Source organism: Schistocerca piceifrons, chromosome 9, assembly GCF_021461385.2.
Source record: "Schistocerca piceifrons isolate TAMUIC-IGC-003096 chromosome 9, iqSchPice1.1, whole genome shotgun sequence".
NCBI lineage: Eukaryota > Metazoa > Arthropoda > Insecta > Orthoptera > Acrididae > Schistocerca > Schistocerca piceifrons.
In genome coordinates, this window is record NC_060146.1 from 99,848,660 (window position 1) to 99,862,623 (window position 13,964).

The 13,964-nt window shown below is 41.5% G+C and overlaps 1 protein-coding gene across 1 annotated transcript in view; it reads left to right on the forward strand.

The window, feature by feature from the left end:
- The window catches only part of LOC124717012 (esterase FE4-like), a 107,007-nt gene extending 95,748 nt beyond the window's left edge, over positions 1-11,259 (forward strand). The window contains exons 8-10 of the mRNA XM_047243654.1: positions 5,903-6,068; positions 9,536-9,668; positions 10,920-11,259. Coding sequence (XP_047099610.1) covers positions 5,903-6,068; positions 9,536-9,668; positions 10,920-11,079 — 459 coding nt within the window. The 3' untranslated portion in view covers positions 11,080-11,259. The remainder of the gene's footprint in view (positions 1-5,902; positions 6,069-9,535; positions 9,669-10,919) is intronic.
- The last annotated feature ends 2,705 nt before the right edge of the window (positions 11,260-13,964 follow it).

The window sequence follows — 13,964 nt, forward strand, 5'->3', positions numbered from 1 at the left end:
AAAATGACTTACAAGTTCGTGGCACCCTCCACCCGTAATGCTGCAATTCAGTATGGTGTTGGACCACCCTTAGCCTTGATGACAGCTTCCAGTCTCGTAGGTATACGTTCAATTAGGTACTGGAAGGTTTCTTCGGGAATGGCAGCCCATTCTTCAGGGAGTGTTGCAATGAGGAGAGGTATCAATGTCGGTCGGTGAGGCCAGGCACGAAGTCGGCTTTCCAAAACATCCCAAAGGTGCTCTACAGAACTCAGATCAGCTCTGTGCAGGTCAGTCCATTACATGGATGTTACTGTCATGTAACCACTCCGCGACAGGCCGTGCATTATGAACAGGTGCTTGATCGTGTTGAAAGATACATTCGCCATCCCCGAATTGCTCTTCTACAGTGGGAAGCGAGAAGGTCCTTAGAACATAAATGCCTGTGCTGCGATAGTGCCACGCAAAACAACAAGGGGTGCAAGCCCCCACCATAAAAATACATGACCACACCATAACACCACTGCCTCCGAATTTTACTGCTGGCACTACATACGCTGGCAGATGACGTTCACCGGGCATTCACCATACATAACCACACCCTGCCATCGGATCGCCACATTGTGTACCATGATTCGTCACTCCACACAACGTTTTTCCACTGTTTAATCGCCCAATGTTTATGTTTCTTACACTAAGCGAGGCGTCGTTTGGCATTTACCAGCGTGGTGTGTGGCTTATGAGAAGCCACTCGACCATGAAATCCAAGTTTTCTCACCTTCAACTGTCATTGTACTTGCAGTGGATCCTGATGCAGTTTGGAATTCTTGAATGATGGTCTGGATTGATGTCTACCTATTACACATTACTATCCTGTTCAACTGTCGTCAGTCTCTGTCAGTCAACAGACGAGGTCAGCCTGTACGCTTTTGTGCTGTACGTGCCACTTCACGTTTCCACTTCAATATCCCATCGGAAATAGTGGACCTAGGTGTGTTTAGGGGTGTGGAAATATCGCGTACAGACGTATGACACAAGTGACACCCAATCGCCTGACCACGTTCGTAGTCCGTGAGTTCCGTGGAGCGCCCCATTCTGCTCTCTCACGATGTCTAATGACTACTGAGGTCACTGATATGGAGTACCTGGCAGTAGGTGGCAGCACAATGCACCTAATATAAAAAACGTATGTTTTTGGTGGAGTCCAGATACTTTTGATCACATTGTGTTTATTGGTCAAATCTTAATACGGTGGTTATGATTGTTACATGCTTACTACTTTCTTTGGAAACACTGACCAGCGTTAAGAAATCGTGATTTTAGTGTCAAAGTATACAACTGACATACAGCTCCAACATTTCTTGACGTAAGTAGCCTTCTATAGGGTCAAACAACATCATTTTATTTCCTACCGAGTATTATTGTGAACACCTGCTGTATCGTCTGTTAATGGATACTTTGTGATGTGGTAATAGCATTCCAGAGGCAACTTCTACTTTCTGCTAAGACAGTAGTGACTCGATGATGTATTGGGGAGTATTGGATGAAAAAATATATTACTCCATTACCACACATACCAGTTACGATTAGGCGCACACTCTGATTTATAGACACGCTATACGGTGGCAGTAATCTAAATTTGCGTCAGAAGCTACAGGGCTTTAATGTGGGCTCTAGATATACAAGGAAGATGACTTTAACATGGGAGACATGATGTTATGACGAAACTGTAATTCCTTCCTGCATGGGAGCAATACTGCAGCAGAAAGAGGCATAGCGGGAAACCGAACCAGGTGGTGCAGTGGTTAGCACACTGGACTCGCGTTCGGGAGGACGACGGTTCAATCCCGCGTCCGACCATCCTGATTCCCCTGAATCTCTTCAGGCAAATGCCGGGATGGTTGCTCTGAAAGGGCACGGCCGACTTCCTTCCCCATCCATTCAAATCCGATGAGACCGATGACCTCGCTGTTTGGTCTCTTGCCCCAAACAACCCAAACCACCCACCCACCGCATAGTTGGAAAAACTGGTGAGGAGATAGCTCTGCAGGTACGACTTATAACTATGCAATTGACTGTTAGTGTCTGACCCTATGGAGCGCTGTCCAAATGTGTGCTATCAGTATGAAAGTGTTATGTAAAATCAGGAGAAACTTATTGTTCTTTCAAACCAAAACATTGTTCCCACAGTACATGCCGTATGTAGGGATATTTCCGGATTGTGATTGGTTTCTATTTCTAAGAACAATGTTATTCCTCAAGTCTTGAGAAAAAGGAAACAATGTCTCTAACAGCCTCTCTACCAAAGATTTCGAGTATAAAACGGAAATGTAACACTTCTGTTGCAACTTCTATAGCAGTAGACAAATGCAGATGCCGCACGTAGTGCCACTACTGGGGTAGTGGGCATCAATAGACATGCAATATCAAGCATAGTGGATGAAGTCGCTTGGGCAGATTTCCTACGGCTTCTAACTGTTTGCTACTATTAAAATGCAATACTACTACAATATACGAGGGCTGTTCAATAAAGAATTATCATACATTTTTATGGTCTTAATTTCCCGCACTATAATTTTATCTTATCATATTGTGTTAGTTTAATGTGCAACAAACACGCCATAGTAATTTCATTGTTGGGACTCCTGATTCCCGCCTGTGAGAGGCAGGCAAGGGCAGACGTGTTCAGTATAATTTTATCTTATCATATTGTGTTAGCTTAATATGCAACAAACACGCCATAGTAATTTCATTGTTGGGACTCCTGATTCCCGCCTGTGAGAGGCAGTCAAGGGCAGACGTGTTCAGTATAATTTTATCTTATCATATTGTGTTAGCTTAATGTGCAACAAACACGCCATAGTAATTTCATTGTTGGGACTCCTGATTCCCGCCTGTGAGAGGCAGGCAAGGGCAGACGAGTTCAGTATAATTTTATCTTATAATTTTATCTTATCATATTGTGTTAGCTTAATGTGCAACAAACACGCCATAGTAATTTCATTGTTGGGACTCCTGATTCCCGCCTTTGAGAGGAAGGCAAGGGCAGACATGTTCAGTACCGTCCACCGTTACAATGAAGGTAACACGCGAGGAACAATATGCGGCTTTGAAATTCTGCTTTCGTCTCAACAAATCTTCAGCTGAGGCCTATACAATGTTACAGGACGCCTATGGAGAGTCTGTTTTTCCCTACAGCACAGCTCGAAGGTGGTTTAAGATGTTTAAAGAGGGGAGACAATCAATTTCAATTGAAGGTGAACACGATGCTCCAGTTACTGCTCTTACGGAAGGAAACATCAACACTGCTGTTGTCATTGTGGGAGAGGATCGACGAATTACCTTAAGTTTCTGAAATACTGAACATTTCATTGGGTGCCACCCACACGTTGGTGACAGAAAAATTGCTCATAAAACGTGTTTGTGCGCGATGGGTTCCAAGACTTTTGATTCCTGAACAAAAGGGCATTTGCGTGCAGGTCTGCATGCAGTTAAGGTTGATGTTAGATGAAGATCCGGAGTTTCTTTCAAATGTAATCACTGCTGATGAAACTTGGCTACATTATTTTGATGCTGAGAGCAAACAGCATAGCTCAGTGTGGAAATGTCCTTCATGACCAACCCCTGAAAAAGCTGCTACTGGAATGGTTTATGACCATGTTGTACCTGCACACGCATCAGTGCCTGGACAATACTGCAAGGATGTCCTGAAAGCATTGCAAGTCCAAATCAGGAGGAAAATACCACATTTCCGTGAAGCAGGCTGGATGCAGCACCAATTTAATGCGCAGTCGCATATTGCCAGATATTACATATTGCTGAATACCTTGCAAAAATCAACGTGAAGTGCATCTCTCACCATCCCTACTGTCCGGATTTGGTCCCATGTGACTTTTTTCTATTCTCTAACATGAAGAAAAGCCTTCGTGGAAGGCATTACCAATCGTCAGAAGCAGTGGTGAAGGCTGCGGAGGCGATTTTGGACCTCTCAAAAAATGGTTTCCAGCATGTATTTGAAGACTGGCAGGAACGCTGGGACAAGTGCATCACATTCATGGGATACTCCTTTGACAAGGACCATCAAAATTATGACGATGAGTACAGGTATGTTGTCAAAAAAAAAGCACATTCTTTATCGAACAGCTCTCGTATAACAAAAGACGCTGTTTTACCTAATACTTTGGATATGGGAATCACGTAAGATATGTAAACATTTTGGATATTCTGTATGATGTACATTGCATTAGAGATACACAGTCACAAATACTACAGTCCATTTAGCAGAAAATGGTGTATAATTATGTCCAAAGGATGTAGCTGTTCTTTGTTAAAGTGAAGTATCCACATTCTATATTGAGACAAGTTACACCTAGACAGGTCAACTCTAACACCGTCTTAACACATCCTACGAAAAAACTGACCTGTGCTACAGTTCAGAATCATCTGTCAACAAGTATGCTTTTTAATGTTGGAAATAGCAACTCACAGGCAACTAGAACACAGTTCTAAGCTGTATCGGGGAATACTGCATGGAAAAAACCACAATTAGTTGCCAACACCCAGATGTCATGTTACGGTGATGTATAGATACACTTAGAAGAAAGCGAAATATTCGGGAAGTATTCGGAATTTGCAACAGAAGCTAGGGAGCTTTAATATGAGTCTAGATGTATAAGGTGGAGGTGACATCACATATGTGTACGTTAATAAAAGAAAAACGATGAAACGTTCTAAGTTCCATGGGTCGAATAAACTGTGTAAACACGTGCTGTCAAGTAAGATTATGCAGTTATACAGGGATGAAGATACCGTCACATAAGGGAATGGAGCCGTGGATTAGGTAGAGGCAAGCTTCCCTAGGGATCCAACGGAACACTTCATTAGTCAGTCAATGATTCTTGTGCGGGATAGGAACCATTGAAAACTTGGTGCTTAGATCAGTGTTTTGCAGTATCTATCACTTTACTGCGCAACGTCTTAGATGATTTGGTTAGAAGACAGCGAATTCCAGTGGCTGGGTAACTGCTAATGGGACCTGGACGAAGGTAAATGTAGCACCTTGCGTTTAAATAGGCGAAGAGACCAACTGTTGTTCTATTATGCTGTTGGTGATAAATCACTGCACTGCACGTTCCGTACCTGTTTACACGAACAGTTTGTACTCCATTGTTGCTTTGCGTAGTTCAGTACGGTTCCTTTCCGTGAGTCTTAAATCCGAAAATTGTGTTGTGGCATTGCACCCCACATGTAAACTATCAGGTAGAGATACTTAATTCAGCCACAATCGCATAAATAACCATCTACAGCCTAATTGTGCTTGACTTGATAGTTGTCATTTACCAGAAAGTAACCAAAAAGCAAGTAAAGATCTCCTGAAATAAGAGATGATATCCCTTAAGAAAGTTCATTCAATTTTCAAACAAGAGAAAACACGCCTAATCATGTCACACCATGTCACACTCATTCTCACTCATTCCTATGATAATACCGAAAAATTCTAAAAGTCATTACCCCAAAATGCCACGGACGATTCAGCATTCTTGTTCCAACGAAATATTTGCCTCAGTGCGCTATTAAACACTTTATTATTCAACTTCATATATTTCTAACTGGCGACTCTTTCATTACGTGTTCAGTCGACTGGATCTACTCCAGCACTGCATTCACGCACTCGGTACTAACTTGCACTTCAATGCGATACCCCAAAAGGCGGGAGACTATAGGAAGGTGTAGAAGCTAAGGGTGACCAGCTGACACCTGTTGCTAGATAGCTCGCTGGATAGGATTATCGATCACGGTATCCTAACATCACATATGTACTTGTTGAGCTGGTGTGTCTATGTTGTACAATGATTCTGTGAGTCTCTTGCTACCATCTCTTAATATTTTCTAATTCTATCTTTGTCTTGCTTTCTCATTTCAGCTCTTGGGCGACTTAATGTTCACGTACCACGCGGTTCGTGTGGCCAAACTCCACAACCTGAAGTCGAAGGCTCCAGCCTACTTCTTTGTCTGCCACTATAGGAACGACCGAATTTCCCAGGGGCCCATAGGAGATCTGTTACGCAGTGCGGGGAAGATATTTGACGGTACTGTACTTTGTGTACTATCTCTGGAAGGGATCACTTACTGCGTGCAAAATCTCTTCCAGTTTGATTATAACACGTGTAACTGATATTAACTTCGTCCTTTTGTGTAGACGAAGAAATGTTAAAACACTGGCAATATAATGTGAGGGCTAATCACTGACTGTTATAGCAAATTACTTATGTATTTATTTTATTAGGCTGTATTAGGTCCACAGCGCACATTCTTCCATTATGTCATGTCTCCTTTGACGTAAGCTTATTGTTTACTGTTAATATTGTAGTGTACATAGCGCATGATCTAACTTTCCATTTCACTTTTGGCTCAAATAAAACGTTAACTTGAGTGAAGCTTTACTCACTAAAAAGGATAATTTTATATATTAGATGAAAGTTCATATGAGAAAAGTAAAATTATCATTTACTTATATGAATTGTTCACTCCAGAGGAACCATGTTTGTTGCTAAAGTATACTCTGCAGCTACTTCTTTTTGTTGATTTCGCTTTTGAAACAAATGTTTGCTTTGATTATATTATTTTTAAATATTAGAGAAAATTATAAATTCCTTGCTTGAAAAACATTGCATTCACCAACTGGCGTCTACTTCACACATGCCGGATGGGTGATAATGAACGTCCTTTTGTCTCTACTGTCTCTATAGTCCTCCTGACCATGTGTCGTACCAGTGTTGGCGTCTCCAAGACTTTCTCATACTGACTCCTCTCCAGTTGAGCAACTTTTACATTTGACTTTTGAAATTTTATAGCCATTTATATTATCACTGTTTTCATACAACAACAAACCTGTTTCTTTTCAAGAGTTTTCATTTTTCCTAAATTTACGAATTCGTATCTTTATAGACAAGAATCAATCATGTTTTCATAACGCTTCTTTCTAGTATAGCATGTGAATTTCCTTTCAGTATTTAATAAAGCCTAAATTTGGTAAATGATGTTGTCAAATAGATTATATTAATTTAACAGACGTTGAGGAAATAAAGAGTTTTGCTCTAAATATTTCATTTTAAGTAGCTAGATTAAAACTACATAAAGTTGTCTATGTGTTAACAACACTTCATTTTTATTACACTGATAATTTCATAAAACTATTAACCTCTGTAAAACCTATTACTATCTTTAATGAACTTTCCATCTAGCTATAATATGCTCTGAAGTGCCAAAGAGACTGGTATAAGTAAGCATATTCAAATTCAGACATATATATACAGGAAGAATACAACGCTGCGTTCGGCAACGCCTATATAAGACAACAAGAGACTGGCGCAATTTTTAGAGCGGTTACTGCTGCTATAATGGCAGGTTATCATGATTTAAGCGAGTTTGAACGTGGTGTTATAGTCAGCGCACGAGCAATGGGACACATCATCTCAAAGGTAGGGATGAAGTGGAGAGTTTCCCGTACGACCATCTCACGAATGTACCGTAAATATCAGGAATCTGGTAATACATCAAATCTCCTACATTGCTCCATCCGGAAAAAGATCCTACAAGGACGGGACCAACGACGACAAAAGAGAATCGTTAGAACGTGTACAGGTATGGGGCAATCTCATAAATCCATGGACCCCGCCTGTCATCAGGGGACTGTTCAAGCTAGTGGAGGCTCTCTAATGGTGTGCGGCGTGTGCAGTTGGAGTGATATTGGATCCTTGATTCGCCTAGATACGACTCTGACAGGTGACAGGTACGTAAGTATTGTGTCTGGTCACTTGCATCCATTCATTGGGCATTCCGACGGACTTGGGCAATTCCAGCGGGACAGTGCGACACTCCATGCGTGCAGAATAGCTACAGAGGGGCGCCAGGAACAGTCTTCTGTGTTTAAACAATTCCTCTGACCAGCAAACTCCCCAGACATGAACAATTGAGAATATCTGAGTCGCGTTCCAACGTGCTGGTCAGAAGAGATCTACACCCCCTCATTCTCTTACGGATTTATGGACAACCCTGGAGGATTCATGGTGTCAGTTCCCTCCAGCAGTATTTTAGACATTAGTAGAGTCCATGTCACGTCGTGTTGCGGCACGTCTGCGCGCTTGCAAGAGCCCTACACGATATTAGGCAGCTGTACCAGTTCGTTTGGCTCTTCAGTGTATATGTTAGTTGGCCAGCAGGATTTCATCGTTTATGCACGCCTTGTGTATTGAATATCACAGACAGACGTTATTAGATCAAATGAGCAGTCCTAACTCACGGTCACGAACGTGTGATTTTGTTGACGTCTTACGGATAATTATAGCCCACTACGCTACTGTCCAGAGCCATTGTTCTTGAAATACCGGCGGTGTAATTTCTTTGAAGTTGTTTATATGTGGAAGCAAAGAAGACATAGAAATCAGATTAGCATAGGCAAAGTGGGAATTCCTGGTCCAGAGAAGTCTAATCGTACCAAACGTAGGTCTTAATTTGAAGGAGAAGTTTCTGAGAATGTACGTTTGGAGCACAGCATTGCATAGTAGTGACTCATAAAGTGTAGGAAGACAGCAATAGAGTAGAATCGAAGAATTTGAGATGTTGATGCTACAGAAGAATGTTAAAAATTGGGTGAATTTATAAAAATAAGGGATAAGGAAGCTTTCGACAAAATGTAGGAGGAAACGGACGTTTGGAAAACTCTGGCATAAAGAAGGGGCAAGATGACAGGACATGTGTTAAGACATAAAGAGATAAATTACATGGTAAAAATGGTTCAAATGCCTCTGAGCACTATGGGACTCAACATCTATGATCATCAGTCCCCCAGAACTTAGAACTACTCAAACGTAACTAACCTAAGGACATCACACAACACCCAGTCATCACGAATTACATTGTACTAGAAGGCGCTGTGGAAAGTGAAAGCTGTGGAAGAGGACAGAAATGAAAATACATGTAACAAATGATTTACGACACAGGGTGTAAGTGCTACTCTGAGATGAAAAGGTTGGCACAGGAGTGGAATTCTTGATGGTTATATCAACCCAGTCAGAGGACTGATCAATTAAAAAAAAGTGTGAGGGCTTGAACTGCAGACTGCATGTTATTTATGGAAATTTATTTATATTTTGGTCTTGTCTGGGATTTGATTGTAAGTGGCCTAGTCCTGGGTGGGTCTCCAAATATCGAGGCCCATCCCGTTTGCCTCTTCCCTCCCCACAAAACCACCGTCCCACCACCACCACCACCACCACTGCCGCGGTGTAGTGATGGATCGTGTCCTCGTCACGTTGCAGGTTGTTGCACACGATATGGCCAGACTGTAGTCGGGTGCTTAGCTGGGCAGCGAAGAATGAGGGAAAGATGGATGTAGTTCCACCTCTCCCAGTCTTAATTCCCATCTATCGATAGCTATCCAATACAATTTACACAACATGTGAGAGAATGTTACTTCTTTCACTACGAGAACTTGTGGTCCCTGGCGTTGAACTGTGTTCGTGTCTCGAAGAATTGGTGTTCTCGTTTGTTTCAGGTGCTGTGCACGGAGGGGGCTACAGCTACACCGTTTGTATGGAAAATTTAGGCGGCGCTCCAGAGCCCGGCTCCTTCGAAGCGAAACTGACGGACCAGCTGTCGCGCCTCTGGACCAACTTTGCAAAAACAGGGTGAGTACCAGAAGCAGTAGAAGCTGCACGGGTGAGGCACACGTGCAATTGGTCCGCCAAATACAATGCTCATGTTGGTTATCACTGCATGCACAACGTATTGTCTTTTCCGTTTGTCTTAACTTTGTTGTTTCATTTTCCTTCCTTCCACTTTTTTAATGCTGCCCGCTGCAACAACTTCCCTCATGTGTCAAAGTCTAGATCTCCGAGTAGCACTAATACCCAACGTTTTCAGTTATGTCTTGCACATATTTTAATTTTGCTGCTTGGGTTGTGGAAGAGCAATGAATATTAAGAGAACTTAAATAATTAAACGAGCGATCAGAAATAAGAGCAATTTATTAACTGACAAACACCTTGTAAAGAAACAAGAAAGAGAGTCATTATGAATTTTTTTTAGAGTTTTTTGAACTATGCTTGTGAGGCGTGGGCTCTTGTGAAAGAAGAAAAGAAGAAAAATAGCAGCAATACGGATGTGGATTTGAAGAAGAGCACAAAAGCATCCTAGACTGAAAGCAGATGCAATGAGAAAAGAAAATTCCAAAAGTAATTAAAGAATGAACATTGATTAAACTGATATCAGATGTAAAAGTTAATTATACATATAGACATAACAGTTTTGGAAGAAAAATCCTGGGAGAAAAACGAAGATATAGGGCAATAAAATGAGTGTTACAAAGCGTTATGAATGAAGTGAACTGTTACAACTACAAGCAAGCAGTAAAACTGCCAGGGCACAGAAAAGAGAGATATGTAAACAAGGCATTGCCTTCAGCGTTTGATGATGGTGACAGTTGTCCGTCAAACATTATGGCCAATGCTCCTACCTTTTCTTTGTTATTCCTTTTCCTCTTTCCTTTTTTGTGTGCCTCACGCCACATACTTTTCCCTTGGCTTCGTTGATTGTGTTTCATCACATTCCTCGCTCTCTCCCTCTTCTACCTTTTTTTCTCATGTCCATTGCTGCTAATGTTCATAGTTTATATCCACCTTCCCACAGTTTATATTTATTGCTGTAGTTATCATAAAAGAATGTAAATTATGTATTTTTCCTGCACCTTAAGCACTTTCCAAATGCTGTATTCTACATTTGATGTAACTTATAACATGCTTAAGGTAATGTATGTAATATACAATTTAGACAATGGCTGGACAGATGTTTAGCCCTATGGGCCTAATTTGGCCAAGTTAATTAAGTAAGTGAACCTGTGATTGTTTGGTTGTGAGTAACCTTTCCCTTTCCATGTGCAGCCAACTTTCTGACCCAGAGGTGGAGGTGTCGTGGGCGCCTTTCACAGAGAAGGACCAGTCCTACCTGCACATCACCAGTAATGGGCTGTGCATAGCCAGGCGGCCGTTTGAGGAGCGGATGGCCTTCTGGGAGAAACTCTACAACCAGTACGACAGCTAGCCGCCAGCATCAGCGCAGAACCCAGCTGCATCAGAGGAAGTCGTCTAAATGTGATCAGGAGAGGCAGTGGCCAGTCTTCATGCCGACTACCAGAAAAACCTTAAACATGTTATGAACAATGGATGTTTGAAATATTGTGTCTGTAGAATGAAAATGCATGAAATACATCGTCACAATACATTCCTTTTTCTTATTTTCTACTTGCAGATCGTCAATGACACATTCCGATTTTGCCCTCTCGTATTCCAACTTCAGTGACGATACGAAATTCGCTTTTTCTTTTCGTCGGACGTGTTATGATTATTCCGACACGAATCTCTCTCCTTTGCCACTCTCTACATCTCAGAGTAGCACTTGCAACCCAACATTCTCAATTATTTGCTGTAGATACTCAAATCGCTGACTCCTCCTGTGTTTTAACCCTGTACAGCTCCCTGCAGTACTATGAGAGTAATTCATTGATGTCTTAACACATGTCCTATCATCCTGTACTTTGTTGTTGTCAATGTTGTCCACTTGTTCCTCTCCTCGGCGATTCTGTGGAAAAACCTCGTGACTGTCTTATCACTACACCAGAGCCATTAACATCCTTTCATAGCTCCACATCACATACGCATCGATTCTCTTCTGTTACGGAATTCCCACAGACAGTGGCTCACTTCTGCACAAAATCTGTGCTCCAAATGTACATTCTCAAAAAGTTTTTCCTCAGATTCATGTGTACGTTTGATACTGTAATCCGTTCATCATAAGAATAAACCTGATGTAAACAAACACAAACGCGATGATTGGTCAGAAGCCGTAGCACACGTAGACTGGTGTTGTTCCTCTCTTGGCAGTAAGTCCTACTTATGTATTAGATATAGTATTACTAAGTTACGTTAAATGGATCTTTAAGACATTCAAATGTTTTAACAGACATCAACGTTTTTCTTAATGATGCTTTAGCTACGTAGTTTTTATTTCAAAAATCGTGTACAGTCACAGCCTCTGCATCTTTGTGCTCTGATTGTCACGCTGTTAATGCACAGAACAAAAATGGCTGAAGCTGCTTTCTGTTTCGTAGTGAAACACGCGCGTGGAACACTGTTAATAAGTTCCGAGAAATAGGCTCTTATTAATGTTTTCCATAAATTTACGGACATAATCGGCTTTCAAATTTTCCGGTGACTGTATGTAATACAGTTGATTTATTAATCGATGTCGAATGTGCAGCGCAGTCGGTAGCGTAACGGCAAGTTAACCAAATACAGTTAATGGTTCAAAGCTCCCCCGTATCATTTTTTACCTCGTTCAATTTGAAATACCTACATCTCGTAATTATAATACTCATCATCATTTTTTGTGAGTAATGCACGTCTTCTTGTTTCTAATTACATATTAGACGCGAAACTCCTGTTTTCATTTCAAATACAAATTCTTAACTCGGGTGTTTAATGAAAGACTGTTCATAAAAGTTGCTTAAATTAATAAACCATAACGATTTAATTTTTAAGACAAAAATGAAGAACCACACATCACTGCCGAACGCTGACGGGATATAGAACTGCTTGTCATAAAAGAAGAATAGAACATACGGCACCTATCGGCTTCATGGATTCTGTTATTGATAGGCTCGTTACCAAATGGTTCAACTGGCTCTGTGCACTATGGGACTTAACATGTGAGGTCATCAGTCCCCTGGACTTAGAGCTACTTAAACCTAACTAACCTAAGGACATCACACACATCCATGCCCGAGGCAGGATTCAAACCTGCGACCGTAGCAGTCGCGCGGTTCCCGACTGAAGCGCCTAGAACCGCTCGGCCACCGCGGCCGGCAGGCTCGTTATCAACGAAGCAGTTGACACTTCCAGAACTGAAATGTATGTCTCGGCTTCGGATCAGGAAGGAGCTAAGAGATTACCAGACGACTGACTGTAATTAATACCTTCAGTGGCTTCAGTATTCAACAGTACGATGAAATCCCTGCAGTATGCGTCTGTATTACAAACAACTCGCTCAGAAAAATTACTCTATGTTTAAGTTAGAAATTTTCATCACTATTGTTTGTAATTAGAATACTATGTAAGGTGAGAACGAGTGCATTTCATGCTTTCCGTCTGGTCACCTAATAAGCGCGCGGTATTGCTGGAGATTCTCCGAATATTATTTCATTCTCTTTAAAAATTAAATGACATTCACAGCTATTTCATTTCTTTGTTCGTGTCTTTTTATGTTTGAACTGCATCTGCTCACATCATTGCAGGCTAGTTGGACCGCTGGCTGGCCAGTTCTGTCCAAGTTTAATGCGCCGGTAAAGCTGTTGTCCCATATTATCGCTGAATTTATCTGGAAGTAACGCAGCATAAAACGTATCCTTATGATTGTACTTGACTGTACTGGTCACAGCTCGACTTCCGCTCCACGTGAAACGAAATCCAATGAGACTCAAGCAAACGCGGTAGAATATACGCGTAATGTTTACATCAGGTTTATTCTTATGATGAACGGATTGTAGCAGACTTCTTTTGCCTAGAAACGCCCTCTTCGCCACCTGTTAGTCTGCTTTTTACCAGGGCGTCCTTAAGAGTGACGCCTCCGAGCTTTTTATGTGAAAACTCTTACAGTTTTTTAAATGACACAAACGTTATTAACATTCAATAGTTATATTTTCGTTGTCTGCATGCTTATTTCCCAACATAGTCACAGTGGTGATGAATAGGTTTGTCCCAACGAGAGCCCAGTTTGTTGATGCCGCCACTGTAGAATGTTTCATATTAGTGACGGAGTCAAAACCTCACCTCTGCTGGTCCTTCATCACTATCAAAGTGAAGTCCTCGATGGTGTTCTTTAAGTTATGGAAACAGATGAAAATCGGATGGACCAAGTCGGAACTGACTGGC